The sequence below is a fragment of the Dermacentor albipictus genome, chromosome 10 (assembly GCF_038994185.2).
Source record: "Dermacentor albipictus isolate Rhodes 1998 colony chromosome 10, USDA_Dalb.pri_finalv2, whole genome shotgun sequence".
In the NCBI taxonomy this organism is placed as follows: Eukaryota; Metazoa; Arthropoda; class Arachnida; order Ixodida; family Ixodidae; genus Dermacentor; species Dermacentor albipictus.
In genome coordinates, this window is record NC_091830.1 from 90,008,160 (window position 1) to 90,025,948 (window position 17,789).

A 17,789-nucleotide genomic window follows, 5' to 3' on the forward strand; every position below is an offset into this window, starting at 1 on the left:
AGGCATGGTTTTCGGGCCATTTTTAATCTTATTACCTTGTCAAGTGCGACGAAAAAAGCAAGTGCTACTGGACCACCATGCGAAAAAAAAAAAACGTGTTCGATATACATGGGGCGTCGACTGTAGTACACCAGTTTGGAGAGCTACATACCTATGCTTTCCTCAAACAACACTGAATTTTTCTGGCAGGTGATTTCCAGAAATCTTCTGTAAACCTCTGTATTGTGTTTTTGACTTTCTCCTCTTACCATAAACACTTTCCGGTGAAACTGTATAAGTCTGTGATCCAGGGTTTTGGGGCATCTGTCGAAAAAAACTATCATGTGGGCCGATCCTGCTGATAGTGCAGAAATGATGCAAGCTCATTGGCACCAGCTGCTGTGGGCACGGGGACCTATCACATGCCCTTGAATTACCCTTGTCAGACCTGGGGACCCACACAGGTGCCAGGCGCAAGGAAAAAGCAGAAATTTTTGAAAATTGTTTTGGACAACGTTTTTTAAAAAAACGTCTGTTAAAGAATTCTCGGTGCCGACCGTGCGAACACGCTCGTGTCACTGCTCGCGCGTTCGTCGCCGTCTTCCACAGCTGCCTGCATTGCTGCTCATCATTCAGCGTAGAATCTCGCTTGTTTTCTGCCGTCGTAATAGCGAAGCCGCGTTTACGCGCGTTTGAGCCATTGCTTAAGAGGGTGCGAGTCAATCATTGTCTTACGTGCCCGACACATGTATTAACTTAGGTGATACGTGCATGTGTGCGTGCCTATATCGTCACGATGACCGAAGCTCCGATGATGAGGACAATATATACGTTCGTACCTTTGTTAAAAATTCCGTGTCACCTCTGTGTCACGCGCTAAACAGCTTCACCGGCCATCCACCTTCACAGAGTAGTATGGCTCATGATTTTGTTGTTTCAGTTTTTTTACAAAAATGTTTCAGTTTAAATAGCACTTCTCTGTTTGCATTATCCGAAAAGATTTCTTTACTGTTTCCCTTTATGATATCTGTAATATAGTATTCTTTTACTTTACAAAAATTTTATGCGCAACACTATGTGAAGTTTACAATAGCAGGGAAAGCTTTGTTTTCAACATGTTCTAGGGATGCCAAATGACAATAAGTAGTCGCGAAACTTGATCTCCATATAGCGAATGCGGCAACAAAATTGTACTCACATACGACGGCGAACAGCGTTAACCGGCCAAGTAAAAATCCTTGAAGCAAAAATATCCTAGCATACATAGGGAATCGGGTAATTGGAATAGGGGCATAATCTTGGCCATAAACACCTCAAAAATGGTGGAGGTGATAACATGCGCGAAGTTAGAAACGTGATATTAAGTATCCACAAAAGTTCGGTTCTCGCAATCGTCTAGTCTTCGCGCATGTTAAGCTGTATGCTAGAAAAAGCAGGCCAAAAATAAATTGCGTACAATAACGTCACCTCGTGGTATCAACGAATGAGGTGCTCTCCATGGAAGAAGTTGGAGTACATAGTTGATTTAGTTTATATAATTTCTAATCGAAAAAAACAAACAAGTTTGACCATACAATGCCACCCGTTTAGACGGTTAATGGTAAAAGAATTGCTGCTTGCCAGTGATGTAATAGACGAGCGACTGACCGTGTGTGCGTTTTTCTTGTCTTCAGAGCCCGTCAAGAACCTGTACAACGATGTGTCTTTGTGATACACCTGGCAGTGTGATGGTGTTGGGAGTTTTGTGCCTCGTAAGTACGCCGCATTTACAAGCATTTTAGCTTCTTTAGGCAACCTACAAACGCATTAAGCGGCGAAACGCCTAAAGGTTGTTTCTCATGCTGTGACAAAAACGACGAAAATCGGTGCAGTCGCACGTGTTGCCAGGCGATTTTAAGAGGGCGCATTTCACATGATCGCGATTTCAACAATGCGACTGGTGCGACGTCCAGGGTTGTTTACTGCCAAGTTTCATGGCACTCGCTGCATAATTCCCTTAATGTAATGAATAAAACATTTGCATTACTTTACTTTTGACTTTTATTTATTGGTAGCAAATAATAAGCGTGTTTTGTAATTTAAAAGCGAGTAAAATCAAGAATTGTTTTGGAGTGCGAAACAGTGGTTTCTGAAGTTCAGCGGGATGAGACAGGCAGCACGTAAACAGCTGTTTGCAGCTGGTTTAACGCTGTGTTTCTCTCATCTGCCTTTTATGACCGTTTCGTTCTGCCTGCGCTACAACGATCTACAACATAACCTATCGAAAAGTCCATTTAGCCACCCTCAATGCGTATGCAGTATTCGCAATTTGACTACGATGAAGTCATCGTGTCAGCCCAAAGAGATCCTCGCGCTACCCGTGCTAGGCGTCTGCTTCAGGAGAAATGATGCGTGTACATTGCTCGTGATTGCGCATGTGCGGTGCCTGTCCGTAGCCGTAGTCTTGCGCCAAACGCAACAATAAGCACCAACCCGAAAGCGGGCGGCTGCCTTTGAAGGAAGCAGCAAATGATCTCTGTGTGATTACTGATCGTGGTATGGCAAATGTGTCACGAACTGCAACCTTAGCGCTAATCTGGTTCGTCCATCGCGGTGCGTGTGCTGTTTATATATATATATATATATATATATATATATATATATATATATATATATATATATATATATATATATATATATATATATATATATATATATATATATATATATATATATATATATATATATATATATATATATATACATAAACAGCACACGCACCGCGATGGACGAACCAGAGTAGCGCTAAGGTTGCAGTTAGGGAGCACTCCCATACACACACACGCATATATATATATATATATATATATATATATATATATATATATATATATATATGCGTGTGTGTGTGTGTGTATGGGAGTGCTCTCTAAACCTTTCTATTCCGTGAGTACTGCTATATGCGTCACTCCTATATGCTCCTATATGACTCCTACGCGTGCTATGTCTCCTATCAATTTTTTTGAGCAGTTACCGCCACTCCTGTAGAAACTCTTCCTCGTATTATAGAATTCTAAGAGACATGCTTCTCGTCCACTTTGTTATCCTGTGTTTCACGCTAGTAGTCTACTGTGAATTTCTAACAAGAAGACCTTATCAATAAGTGCAACCCGTAATGCAGGAACGTAGTTTCTGCTCAGCCTCGCACGCCGATCACGTCTAACCTGTTTTGTGGTAATATTATTAATAATACATTACTGATGTTATTACACATTAGAGTTCCATCACTGTAATTTTTCGCACTTATCTAGATTTCTTACGCTAGTTATGCATTCAACCTGCAATAGATCAACATTGTTACGACATGCTAATGGGAATCATTTCAAACCAGATTGCTCAGCTAAAGTTCAAATGAAAGCCTCAATGCGTATTCATATCTGGTATTCCTAAACATATTCTATTTGCATAACTTTATGTCCGCTTGAGTTGCCTGCGATTCAATGTTCAGTGCTGGAAAAACATTCTTTTATTTGCTTCGAAAGGCTGCTTCCATGTCGATAGTAATGAATAATTATTTATTTCGAAAGTGCTAAGCAATGACTATAACTCTAGGCTTACAATGCAATTTTATTTCATGAACACAATTAGGATTTTATCCCCCCTCTCTTAACATCCATGGAATGAAACTTCACTTTCATAAGTATCAGCATGCAAACATTCCGGAGTTTCTCCTGAGCATTTGTCCACATCCTATATTGTGAGTGTTCGTATCAAGTTCTGGTGTTGCAATCGCAGCGATGTACACATTTTTTAAAAAATATTTTACTACAAAGCAATTTGCTGAACTTTGTTTCTAAATCTACAAGATATGGCCATGCAGTAACGACCACATCAACAACCAAAATAAGAAACTGCATATTCTCTGCATGCGTTGGAATCTATGCGAAGTGATGTTTTTGTCAAGAGGTCAATGAAATGCTGGTAAAGTAACTGCTGTATTGTACAATCGGTCTTATTTCCAAAAATCCAGCATATCATCTTTTTCAAGGTTTGTTTATGCACCGCATCAGTCACAAACCTAATATCGTGCAATGTTTATACACTACACTGTTCACAAGTTATACCAAAATGCAAACAGCAGTTAATGTAGGTGAACACTGCGAGACATCCACACCGTGACATTTGTTGAGGGACGCGTGGTTGGAGGTGCATGCATATGATTGAAGGGAATGAGCTTATGTATTTGTTTATTTATATACCTCGCTGGCTGCAAGGTTTGGTGTCAGGCGAGGGGAATAACAATGTAGTTAACAAGAAGAAGGGCACAACATTATACAATACTGAACAAGCAATAACAGAAAGAATTACCGCACACGCACCCCGTACAGATCGTAAACCAGCGAAGCTGCAATGTGCGGCTCCACTGTTTATCACATTGTTAATTTGAAATACCACACATAGCGCTTAGCATGATCACCATCACGGAGAGTGCAATTAGTGGTTCATTTTGTTAATCCAGTGGATTTGTCAACGTCATTCTGAATTACGTTACGCATTTGAGTTTTGTAGTGCGCCAATCATTGTAATAATGACTCAGTAATGCACTGTAGTTACCAAGTGGTGCTCCGGGGCCGCAAATTTCATTTAAATAAGTACAGGAATACATTGGAACCTACTGCGAAGTCGGAGAGAGTCTGCTGCAGGTGCGCTCTGCTACGAGAGAGAAACGACGTCACTAACGCTGTAGCCAGTGGCCCGCCAAACCTTTTGAGAATGATAATTGTTATCATAAACTTGTCTTAACCCCGTACTCCTCGGTGTCTTTTTCCTGCAGTAAGACGTAGATAAATGTATATACTTTAAATGCGTATGCATTTCTATGGCTACCCATATAAAAATTTGTCGTACGCCAAGGACGTGGTCTATGGTCTATGTTGTTGCATCTGGGTCACAATCCCCAAGGGTAGCGTTGGCCTCGCGGCCTGGGGCACAACTGGAAGCATCCGAAGGTGCTGGCAAAGGTTGAGTCGACTGCTAACAGAACAACTTGTTTATTATAGCATCGCAAAAGAGCGGCCGGTCCGGTCGACCGAAGTGGAGAAACGGGAGAGCACGTTACTCGACCGAAGAAATCGGAGCCTCTCTCTTGGCGTCCGGGGGCAGCTGCTTTTATACTCTCGGAGTTGAGGGCAAGAAGGAACGGCTCTGGATGGGGCGCACGTGACGGCGCCACTCGGGCACGTTGAGACGAGTAGTGACGCATCCGCCGGGCCGGCGCCGGTCAGACCTCCTCGCTTCACACTTGGGGAGCTCCTCTTCCCGACTGCCGCGCTTTGTCAAGCGTGGGCACCAACCTGCACACACACACACACGCACACACGAAGACACGTGGCATTGAAACATGCCTGGACGCGCTTGGCGGGGAGGCGTTGCGGCAGCGCTGAACGGGCCAAAATGTCCGCCGCTTTGAACGAAGCCCCGGCGACCATTGCATCCGTGCCGGCTATACCACGTGTCGTAGGCGAAACGTAACAATGTGGACGCGGCGGAATACGCAAATGAACAGAGTATGTCGATAGTTGCTACGAGTCTAGAGGGTGACTGCCGAGTCAGGGGGACGGTAAAAACGTGGAAGGCAGAAGTGGCGGAGGAAGCTGCCTTAGCACTGGCAATAGCCTCCACGGAAGCTAAGGTAACACTGAACTTAGTGTCACACATTACTTCCCCCCCCCTCTTCTGGCTTCTGGATTGGATTGGCTGCTGCTCGCTACGTGCTTACGCGCGCTTTTCTGAGCGCAGATTGATGTGCGCTTGGTTTCTGCACTAGGCTTTTATACAGTCGCTTTTTCGAGCGCAGATTGGTGTGCGTCTGGTTTGTGCACTGCGATTTTATACGATCGCTTGTCGCTGCTTTCCTTTTCTCTGGCTTGATTCCGTGCGGCTTGGTGCAGGCGCACATACTAGGTGTGCGCCTGCATTTTTTTTTGCGCTGGTCTTCGAACACATCGCTCGCTGCTCGCGCTTATATATAAGGAAGTGCTGCGCCGCGGGCGTACCGTGTATGTAAGCGCGCCAGAAAACTGCGCCTTGTTTTCCATTACTTTGTCATGTACCTTACCAGTCGGTAGCACCGAGCGATCGCTTCTAACAAACGCAGAAATGAGTCGTTGCAGCGCGTGTGGTCATTAATTGACTCCCACCACAGCCATGTGAGGTGCGACTCCAGCAGCGGTGCAGTTACCCTGCAGCCGGCGGAGAGGAGGTGGCGCTTCAGTTTATTAACTTGCTAGTTTTTGCGTGTGAACGCCCGTCACAGCTCGTGAGGTCGTGCGGGACGAGCTGCTGGCGCGACACCCACTCGGTGGCCCCGAAGGATTGTGCAAATTGATGAATGCCTCTTTTGCGGCAAGCGGAAACATAATCGAGGCTGCCTGATGACGGGCGACAAGGTTCCACCGAGCCGGCAAAATCACGGCGGCATTGCAGACCTTGGACCATGGGTATTCGGCATGACCTGCGTGACCACCGGGCAGTTCCGACTATTCAAGGTCGACAGACGAGATGCGGCGACGCTAGGCCCCATTATTGCAGCCAACGTTGAACCGGGGACCACCATCCACAGTGATGAATGGGCCGCATACAACTGCATCCCGAACTTAATTAGTGGATGCTAACGGAGTGAGCCTCAATCTGCAATGGGAAACTAAACCAGACAGCATGAAATTTGTGGACCTGATCACGGGCATTCAAACGCAAAAAATGGAAAGTTATTGGCATGCAGAAAGTGAAGCGCCACCTCCTCTCTGCCTGGAGTCGCACCTCACATGGCTGTGTTGGTAGTCAATTAATGGCCACACGCGCTGCAAAGACTCATTTCTGCGTTTGTTAGAAGCGATCGCTCGGCGCTACCCAGTGTGAAGGTACATGACAAAGTAATGAAAAACAAAGCGCAATGTTCTGACCCTTTGCTTTTGTATGAATGTTTCCCGGCATTGCTGCGCGCTTACGTACACGGTACGCCAGCGGCGCAGCGTTTTCTTATATATAAGCGCGAGCGGGGATCGATGTGATCAAAGACCAGCGCAAGAAAGCAGGCGCACACTAAATATGCGCGCCTGCACCTAGCCGCGCCGAATCAAACCAGAGAAAAGGAAAGCAGCGACAAGCGATCGTAAACAAGCCTCACGAATCTGCGCTAGGAAAAGTAATCGTGTAAATACCTAGTGCAGAAACCAGGCGCACATCAATCTGCGCTCGGAAAAGCGCGCGCAAGCACGTAGCGAGCCGCGCCAATCCAATCCAGAAGCCAAAAGAGAAGGGGGAAGTAATGTGCGACACTAAGTTCAGTGTTACCGAAGCTAACATCTCAGTAAGCGACTGCAAGACAGCCATCAAGAACTGTGCAAAAGGAAGAATCTCGCCAGAAGCAGTGAGAATTTTAAACAACTTTCGTGAAGATCGCGACATTCACATTATGAGTGGGCATGGCAGCACCGCAATCGCCATGCCGTCTAATCAGCGATTTTTGTTCCTCGAGCACGTACTGCTGCTTTGCGCATCGATTCAAGCGCAAGCCCCGGACATGTGCATCGTCGGATCGGCTGCTGACGCGGCCGGTATCAGCGTTGGAACGTTGGACGGCCTCAAACCCGGATGCCATGGAACGACGCCTATTGTCTGGGACAAGCCTATAAAGCTGGCACCTTTGGGAGTCGGCTTCAGTGGGCACGGCAGCACCGCAACCGCCATGCCGTCTAATCAGCGATTTTTGTTCCTCGAGCAGGTCAGTTACTATACCAAATTTGGTTACAGAAACGACAACCGTTTTGTTGTAGTGCTGCCGTGCCCGAGTGTGCTTTTTTCCGAATTTGCATCTATGTGTTTCCTGTTGTCCGGTGATGTAGAGCTAAATCCAGGGCCTGACACTAAGGTTTTGTTGAAGGAGCTTTGCGATGGGCAAAAAGCAATTCAAAAGGATCTAGATAGCCTCGGAAAGCGGCTCGAGTGTGTAGAAAAGAGCATTCAAATCGTTAGGGATCAAGCAAATAGCATAGTCAAGTTAACAAAAACTGTTAAAGAACTAAACGAGACCATCGTGAAGCAACAGGAGAGGTTGATAAATTTAGAGGACAGAAGCCGGCGAAACAACCTCGTGGTCTTTGGAATCAAAGAAAGCGAAAAAGAATCCGCTGATGACCTTAACACAAAAGTTCTAAGTGAAGTTTTTGAAGAAAAACTTGGTGTGACGTTGAACACGGTAGAAAGAATTCACAGAATTGGCAAGAAAAATAGTAAGCACCCTCGACCAGTGATCTTGAAACTTTATGACTGCAGAGAAAAATCAAAACTGTACCAAAACTGCAAGAAACTTAAAGGAAGCGGCATTTCGATTGGCGATGACATTTCCAAGGAAACACTGGCAAAACGCAAGCTGCTCTGGAATTCGGCAAAACAGGAACGTGATGATGGCAAACGAGTCCATCTTAATTATGACAAGTTAACAGTAAACAGCGACTTGTTTGCCTGGGATTACTCTAAGAACCGCCGAGTACGAATACGCCAAAATAACCCTCCACCGGCAGAAGGCTCGGAATGAAGCCATGTGAGCCTAAAGTATTCTGATTTTCGATTAATTAACTTCAATGCTAGGAGCCTTACGAATAAAATTACTGATCTAGAATACTTATCCAGCTATGACCCACATATTGTCACTATTAGTGAAACATGGCTTCGTCCCGAAATAAAAGATTATGAAATTATACCCCCCGGCTACAAAATATTTCGCAATGATCGAGAATCGCGAGGAGGTGGTGTAGCCATCATAGTGAAAGAAAATGTTCAGTGGCTACAGATGCAGGGCATTCCGAATCACGAGAGTGTTTGGTGTCAAATAACCTTTGCAAATTCGTCATTTATTATTGGAGCGTTGTACAGGCCACCAAGCGCCCACGTATCATATTTAGAAGGTTTATAACGCCACTTGGAGGGACTTACATTTCGTGGGTTTAAGCTGATTCTCGCGGGTGATTTTAACCTTGGGGGTATTGACTGGATACTTTGACAATTGATACAAAAGAGCGGGCTTCCTGTGAAGTTCTTCTTGATATCGCCTTCAATCATGAGTTGACGCAGGTTGTTCGTGAAAACACTCGTATTGCAGGATCAGCACAGTCTACGCTTGACTTAGTTTTTCTTGATGCAAGTTTGGATAATTAAAAAGTACAAATTCAAAGTGGACTATCTGATCACAAACTTATTTCTGTAGAACTTGAAACCGATCTTACTTCTGCCCGAAATAAAGCAAAGACCACACTTGCTCGCCAGTATGACAGAGCCGATGACACGAGCATTATCGACTACTTATCATTTACGTTGGACAGTTTCAGAGCGCAAGGTGACGTCAATTACTTGTGGCTGCGGTTTAAAGATATTGTCTGGTATTGTATCTCAACGTTTGTACCGTTGCGAAAACTAAGACAAAAGAAACAAAATCCATGGGTAACCAGAGAAATAATTCATTTAAAGAGGCAGATCACCCGCCAAAGACTGAAGAGAAAAAGGAACCACGCAAAAATAGCTCAGTTATCACGGCAATTACGAACTAAGCTTTACACAGCCAAAGAAAAGTATTACACCGAAACCTTGTCCAACTTTATGGTCTCCTCCCCACACCGTTTTTGGTGTCACTTATCACAGCCCGAAAATAACCCACATAGTATTATCATGAACGGTTCGGTTCTGCACGATCACGGAGCGATAGCGTCACATTATAACACGTTTTTTCAGTCTGTTTTTTCCCCGCGGTCTGGTGGTGATGCGTCGCAATATCAGATGCCTGGTCATTGTTCTTCGGAAATGCCGGACGTAAACGTAACGTACGAAGGCGTCGTTTCCCTCCTGCTAAACATTAACATAAAAAAATCTAATGGTCCCGATGATATACCAAATGCCTTTTTACGTAGATATGCGGAATGGACTGGACACTATCTTACGATCATTTTTAAAGCGTCACTTGAACAAAAACGCGTCCCAAATGACTGGTTAGTGGCCAAGGTTGTCCCAGTTTTCAAATCAGGAGACCGGCAAAAAATTGAAAATTACCGCCCTATTTCCTTATCTTGTGTATGCTGTAAACTTCTCGAGCATGTAATATCAAAATCAATTTACACCTACCTGGAAGACAAAAAACTTCTATATTCAAATCGGCATGGTTTTAGGCGAAATCTTTCGACAGTGACGCAACTGGTTGAAACAATTGATGATTTTGCGAGGGCTTTGAATAACAAGGGACAAATTGAGTGTATTTGTCTTGACATGTCAAAAGCCTTCGACAGAGTCCCTCATTCAGAACTCATTGATAAGTTGGTTCATCTTGGCATAAACTACAATGTAACACAATGGATTCGTGCATACCTAACAGGCAGAACTCAGTACGTAGAAATTAATGGCTCCTAATCAGAATTATTAGACGTCACATCGGGTGTTCCACAAGGGTCTGTGTTGGGTCCAGTCTTATTTCTTGTTTATGTTAACGATATTGCGCAATCTATTAACAAAGACATAAGGGTGCGACTCTTCGCAGATGATTGCCTCCTGTATAAAGAGATAAACAACCAGGACGATTCGAAAATTCTTACCGAAGCTCTGCAGGTGGTTGAACAGTGGTGTGAAATTTCAAGAATGAAAATTAACAGAAAAAAAACTTTCGTTTCGTGTCACCAACAAGACAAAACATGTTGTTGACTTTAACTACACCCTGGGTTCATTTACACTTGCCGCAGTTGATAGCCTTAAATATTTAGGCGTAACTATTTTCAAGAACCTGAGTTGGAAGGAGCACGTTAAAAACATTTGTTCGACAGCAGAAAAGAAACTCTGGTTTTTGCGTAGGAGACTCAAGCTTGCTTCGACAGACTCTAAGTTAACTGCCTACCTATATCTGGTAAGACCCACACTGGAATACGCCAGTATTGTTTGGGTCCCTTATGAAACAGGATTCATAACCGTGATTGAAAGAGTCCAACGAAGAGCCGCTCGATTTCTTCTGTCTCGTTACTCGCAAACTGATTCTGTTACAGAAATGCTGCAATTACTTAACTTACCTTCCCTAGCCGAACGGCGCCATGTAGCCAGACTTAAGTTTCTTTTTTTGCTTTGGAAAGGGCATTTCAACATAAATACTACTCCCTATTTAGCACCAAAACAAGGCAGAACCTCAAGAGGAACACATGAACATAACTTCCGGATATCTCAACTGCACATTAATGCATACGCCAATTCTTTCTTCCCCAGCACAATAAATGAATGGAACAGACTACCAAAAGCCATTATTCAATGTGATACCGTTACACAATTTGAAAACAATCTGAGGCAAATCATGCCCTAAACAAAACTATGTACATTATGTTACATTAACACAGATTGTGTTTATTGTCCCTGCATATTCCTTTTGTATTTGTGCTCTTACTAGTTTCCTGGTTCTTTTATGAATGTATGCTCAAAAACAGTGTTTTATGTATAATTTGCGTGCATTGTGTATAATGTACATTATGTTTTTCATTTTCTGTGCTGTACCCCACCCCTGTAACGGCCTCCGGGCCAACAGTATGACTAAATAAATAGAAATAAATAAAAATATAGGCACCCGCACACTCCTCCCTTCCCGGGAACAAAATGGCGCACAACCTGGCTCGAGAACTGACAGGCCGAGCGGGTGACACGCAAAAAATACTGGGAACGGAGAGAAATCGGATTTAACGAGATCACCAAGCACTATAAATTGGCAAGGACCCATTTCGCCCCGGCACACTCTTCCTTAAGTAGACGGCAAGCGACGGCATGGCGCCTCTTACGAACAGATACATACTTAACCCGGTGGCCTACCACCGCTACTACCCGGACCTTTACACGGATAGGCGTAGATTCTGTCAAGAAACGGCGGACCTACAACATATGGTTTGGACTTCCCTCGTACTTCCAACAGAATAAAATAAGACCAGAGAGCAGTGGGAGACCGCGTTGCTCAGCTGTGCACCGGAAGACCAACCCAAGGCAAACCAGCAGGCCGAAGATGCCGGAAGGATCCAAGGGCTCGAGGCCGCCGTTTAGGTAGAGGTGCCTAGATCTCAAATCTGCTGCGCACAAATAACGCCTATTCCTCCTTCTCCGTACGTCACCTAAGACGAATGCAATGGCTCATGCACCCTTAAATAATGGCTCATACCCCCGCAGTAGGGTTTCTGTGGTCGTACGACGAGTGCTTCCCCGAGACATATACTGTTTCGCTGTAGAAAGAATGCACACCTTTCTGGTACCAATACGATCATAAGGCACGCTAACAAATGAAACTTTATTGAGCATGCCGAGTAAATGCTGCTTGACAAGCAATAAATCGAAGGTACACAAAAAGGAGAATACGAACTGATGCGTGTCTATACAGATCGCAACAGGTAACGCATTCATCTCTGACAGTGTAAGATGGGCCATGCTCGCGCAAGATTCTCCCAGTGTCTTTAAATTTACAGCTTCAATAATTTCTCAAGGCAGCGGATCTGCACAGTAGGCTAACTTTTTCTCCTACATTGCACCCTCTACATCTGAGCGTGCATTGTAAAGGAAGAAGCTAGAATTCTGTGCAAATCAGCTGCCTAGAGAAATTATGGAAACTCTAGATCTAAAAACGCTGGGAGAATCTGGTCAGCATTGCCTACATTAGAGATAGATGCATACAATAATTATTGCTTCTCCTTTTTGTGTGTCTTCGGTTTATTGCTTCTCAGCCCACACTTACTGGCTATGCACAATAAATATTCTGTGGTTAAATGATCTCGGTTTTTTTGTTCGTCCTATTTGTTCTCTTCTGCCATTCTTGTGAATAGCCAGGCTATTCTTTACTTTTTTAGACTGCGACAAGTCTCATTATCGGCTCTTACGATGCTTCTGTGTAACTTATGAAATCTTTCAATTGGGCAATGTTGCAAGAGTGTATATTGTGAAGCAGTGGGAACAGGGCACGCTAACATCTCACGAAATGGTTTATTGTGAGAATGCCGTGATTTATATAGGTTACTTGAGAGAAGTACAGCAAGAATGCGTGATAAAAAGCAGTGCTTGATGAAACCAAAACATCAAAAACAGGAAAGAGAGAAAATACAAATAAATATGCAAGTCCAGAGAAACAAGCATTGTCATTACCAACTGCGCATGCGGTCAGTATGTCTATTGGAATAAGAATAGTGTTTCTTGAATGGTGTTGGCATGCATGATTGGCGATTCTAGGAATTTGTGTTTCCGTCACTTGGAATTTTCAACTGTTTGTTTTTTTCATACATATTTATTTATGTTTGGTTGTGTCAAGCACCAACTTTAGCTGGCCTTCTTGCTGTCTGTTTGTTTTTCTGGTACACTGTGCAAATTGCCTCATTCTCACGATAATTCTTAGTTGGAAGTTAGGCCCCATCTCTCTCTAGTGTCATCCTGTTGATACTGCTTCATGTTATGCACCGTTGCAACATTTATGTGTCTCTGCGTATGTGTGTATGTGCATGCCCATATTTGGATGTGAAATCAGGGCTTTGGGCAGGGCATTGTTCTTCTCCTGTGCAGCCTCATGAATTCATTATTTACATCACAACAGAAAGCAAATAGACACGATCAAACAGAAAGCACAGAGTGCTTTGATCTTCACTGTTGTCAATTTTTTTCGCTGTAGTTAATAGTGAACCCATGTCAACTTGTCCAATTTTCATTTCTTATGTTGGGCTCATGAGCCCAATGTGTTCTGGAATATTTGCATGAATAATATTCCTTAATTTAATTTCTTGCCCTTGTGCTTGCATGTCTCCTGTCGATCTCCCGATTTTCTTGACAATCTTGTGTGATGTGTACGCCCTGATTGCTTCTAGTGAATCCATGCAGTCAGGCAGGATGTTGTAGTCTGTAAATTTGTACTGCAAGTGCTGCTTTTATTGCTCTCAGTTCAGATTTTCTGGCTGTATGGTATTTAATTTTGTGTAGTGTCGTACTACTGTTACACTGGCATTGCATGACGTAGTAGTTCTGCGGAAACCCGCAAGGTGGAGAGAAGGAATTAATAAAGGAAAAATAAGTTTGTAGCAATGGCTACGAACGGGTGGATGTCTGATTTTCCCTTGAATAACTGTTATGGCAACGTCAGTTTACTATATGTGTCTGATGTTTGTTTGTGCCTTCATGATTAGCATCCTCTTCTCTGTGTTTGGCAATTGCATATAGACTCCAGTTCTAATTGTTTGTCCCCATATTGCATGGTATTGGCCTATTGTGTTTCAAGTTCAGCAGCTCCTGTGGTTGTGTTTCTGAAATGCCTGGTAGTTGTCTTTGAATATCACATGCTAGCTGGCATAGTATCATGAATCAGGTTCCGAGCCTTTGAGGCAAATAATTTGGGCCGCAGACTGCAACTTTACTCTGTGTAGGCGCTGGTTCGTTTGTTGTTTCTCGTAGCGGCCTTCAAGCATGGTAAAGATGGAAAGGCCTGTATTCGTTGCCTGTGTTGGATCAGTTATCTTTTTCATATGAGTTATCTTTTTCAGGTAATTCATACCGTACACTACATTGGACATAAGTACAGCATCTGCGACTTTCCATACTATCTGCTCGTCCAGCCCCCATGATCTTTAGAATATTTTTTTCACTGGGCGTAGGACTTGTGTCCAGGCGTGGCACAATGGTTTCACCCATGGGCTAGCTCTGCTATCTTGGCATTACACTAACCGAGGATTTGGGGCAGTTGACATGCAGATAGATTTGTCCACTTACGTGAAGCGCAATGTACAATCTGGGGCGGTTCTTGATTGTGGTCTTATTTCCGATGTTGAAGTAAGCTAACTTATCACAAAATGAGAGGCCAGACTGGCTAAAAACGTCTGGCGTCTTGTCAAGAGCGCGTTGCATCGTTCTTGATTTCTGTATAAAATAGCTTTCCCACGGACTGTAGTACTCGATAGACTATAGTACTTACATCTATATCTGCAGACGTTAAGTGGAAACTAATAATTCTGACGGTTATTCATTTCTATCTTTACTTCAAGAGGCGACATTGTGTTATATCCATACGATTTCGCAAATATACCCGGCCCAGAATCCTTACATCTTCCTTGGAGGGCGTGCGGCGTTAGACGCGTTTTCGAAGGAGCAGGACTATATAAGCAGCGACTCAAAGGTGGTAAGGAGAGCGCCACCAGTATTGACGAAAATATCTTACGGAATTATTGTTCAAAAGAAAACACTTGAATCAGTCCTTATGCTTGACGTATCATTAGTGAAGGCAGCTGGGCAGTGGCCAAGAGCACTTAGGAACGACGGGGTTTGGGAATTCGGGTCTCAATTTTTTTCCGCAGGCAGAGTATGCGTAAGCCGCCTTTGCGCAAGTCCTACGCACTTCTATGCATCATTGGATTAAGATTGAACGGCAATAATTTATCTCTCAGTTGAATCTATAGATTTGCAGACGCTTTCATCTGCAAAGATAACTCTAAGGGAGTAACCATAGGTAAAAACTCAAATGGCACTTAGGTATCCCTATGTACACAAATGCGAAAGCACTGCGCAACACCACAACGCAAGGTCGTGGGTTCAATTACCAACAATGATTGCGGCTTCAAATGACTTATTCACTGTGTGTTAATTACATGGAGTTTTATTAACTTAGCACTAATTAAGACCAAATGTCGTGGGCGAGTCACACCAAAGGTCGATCGTTCGCTGCGTCTAAGTGCCACCGGTGCTCATGCCAACTAAATCAAAGTTCCTGCCTGATGATTCGTATAATGTTTTCGTATTATTACCCGAAATTGAAAAAGCATTAAAAGGAGTACTTCAAGTGAACTTGTGAAGAGTAGAAGTTATACTTTGCAAGAAAATATCCGGTATACGCCAGGAAAGGAACTAATAATATTTCACACTAGTGTCTTTTATCACTAATATTTGCAGCATGTTAGTCCTTGCAGATATAGCGTTTGATTAGTGCGCTTTAGGGAACGGTTGTTTATGGTACGGTTTATGGAACGGTCGCAGAAAAATGTGTGCAACGCATTGTTTACTTTATTGCTCATGGAAGATGTGTACAGCCGCGGCCACGTCTGTGTAGAGCGCGCGAGCACACGGCCTTGCTCTGCGGGGCGACACCATGTGGCGGTTGCGGGATCTGACGCACTGTGCCCAGGAGCATGCGCGGCCTAATATACATGCAGGTCGGCGCACGTTGCTTTAAACCAGAAATTATGTTGGCAAGCGGACGTGTTTTGCCGGTTGTGCGCATTACCCGAGGGCGCCATCTCACTACGCGCGATGACAAGGGAATTGCGCACGTGAGTGATAGCGTGTGCGATTCTGTAAGGGCACTTGATATGAAAAACTGTGTCTTCACCAATCCCAGATAATGGTATCGGCCAATGAAATCACAACATCGCATGCGTGCTGCCTATATTAGACATAGAAGTCGAACCTTTTCGCAGAATACATTCGCAATGGCACCCCGACTCACAGCGGATGAGCGACGCGCAATCGCTATTATGGGGCGCACAATGTCCCAAAGAGCGATATGCGCAGCCACCCGGCGCCCTATGCGCACAGTTAACAGGGTACTTCAGGCTGCTTATTATGAAGGACGGATTAGTGATGCTCCTCGTGCAAGTCGACAGCGGGTGACATCAGAAGATGAGGACCGCTTAATCGTGGCTGCAGCTGTGACCGATCCTTATCTCAGCGCCAGAGAAATAAGGGACGAAGTTGGGCTCGGAAACATCAGCCTTAGTACAATCAAGAGACGGCTTCACGAAGCCGGCATAAAAAGCAGAGTGTCAGCGCAAAAAGTGATGCTGGATGAAAGACACCGCAATGAGCGACATGAATTCGCGTCTGCGGTGGAGTCTTGGTGCCCGAACAACTGGCGTGCGGTTGTGTTCACGGATGAGGCCTCGTTCTGCACCCGTTGGGACCAGCAGAGGAGGGTGTGGCGCCCGCGCAACTGCCGGTATGTCGCGTATTCCTATACCGTTGTTACTGGCTGCGAGCGCTGGGTACCTCCCTACTTCTTTCAGGAACAGCGTTGCTTGACAATGAAAACGCCTTTTGTGTAGTCTCAAGCTTCTAAGCAGTTGCGACATGTAATACGATATTTAACTTCAGCATTGCAACTAATACTTTTTTTTCTTCCTGCGTGGTTTCAGAGTTAGCCTTACCCAGCACAGTTTTAATTGACATCAAGCACTTTCATTTCGTTTTTTTTTGCAACGTGGTCCATGCTGGCTTACCAAAATATGTCAACGCAATAGCTGTTACTTTAATTCATATATCGATGACACATTACCAAAACCTGTCAACGCAATAGCTGCTAGTTTAATTCATATGTCGATGACACATCTTTTGCAGGTACGAGGAGCGGTATGTCTTGGGTACTCGCTCAAGCGGGCGCACCACTGTTCACGTGTGGGGCGCGGTCAGCCACACAGGTTTGGGACTATTGCATCGATTTTCAGGGAAGATGACCTCTGAAACGTACATGGACGTTTTGGAGACAGTGCTTATTCCGTATGTTCTCGATGGCCCATTCCCGGATGGACTTTACTGGCTACAACAGGACAACGCACCCATCCACACATCAAAGGCAGTGCAGAAGACGCTGGACAATTTGGGTGTGACAAGGCTAAAATGGCCTGCGAGAAGCCCCGATTTAAATATCATAGAAAATGTATGGGGAATGATGAAGTCAAATCTAGCCAAAAAAGCAGGTCTAGCCGCAGCCACCGCTGACGAGCTTTGGTTAGCTATTAAGGAGGAGTGGGACCGTC

The 17,789-nt window shown here is 44.4% G+C and overlaps 1 protein-coding gene across 7 annotated transcripts in view; it reads left to right on the top strand.

Moving 5' to 3' along the window:
- Positions 1–17,789, top strand: part of LOC135910206 (uncharacterized) — a 170,427-nt gene that overhangs the window by 5,088 nt on the left and 147,550 nt on the right. For 6 of the 7 annotated variants that reach the window (XR_011509216.1, XR_011509217.1, XR_011509218.1 and 3 more), the window contains exons 2-3: positions 1,653–1,729; positions 7,498–7,741. Coding sequence is in view for 3 of the 7 variants with exons in the window: in XM_070528130.1 (XP_070384231.1) it covers positions 1,677–1,729; positions 7,498–7,741 (297 nt within the window). In the remaining 4 variants the exon portion in view is untranslated. Of the gene's footprint in view, positions 1–1,652; positions 1,731–7,497; positions 7,742–17,789 lie in introns of all 7 variants that reach the window. The other variant, XR_010566941.1, reaches the window with a different exon arrangement.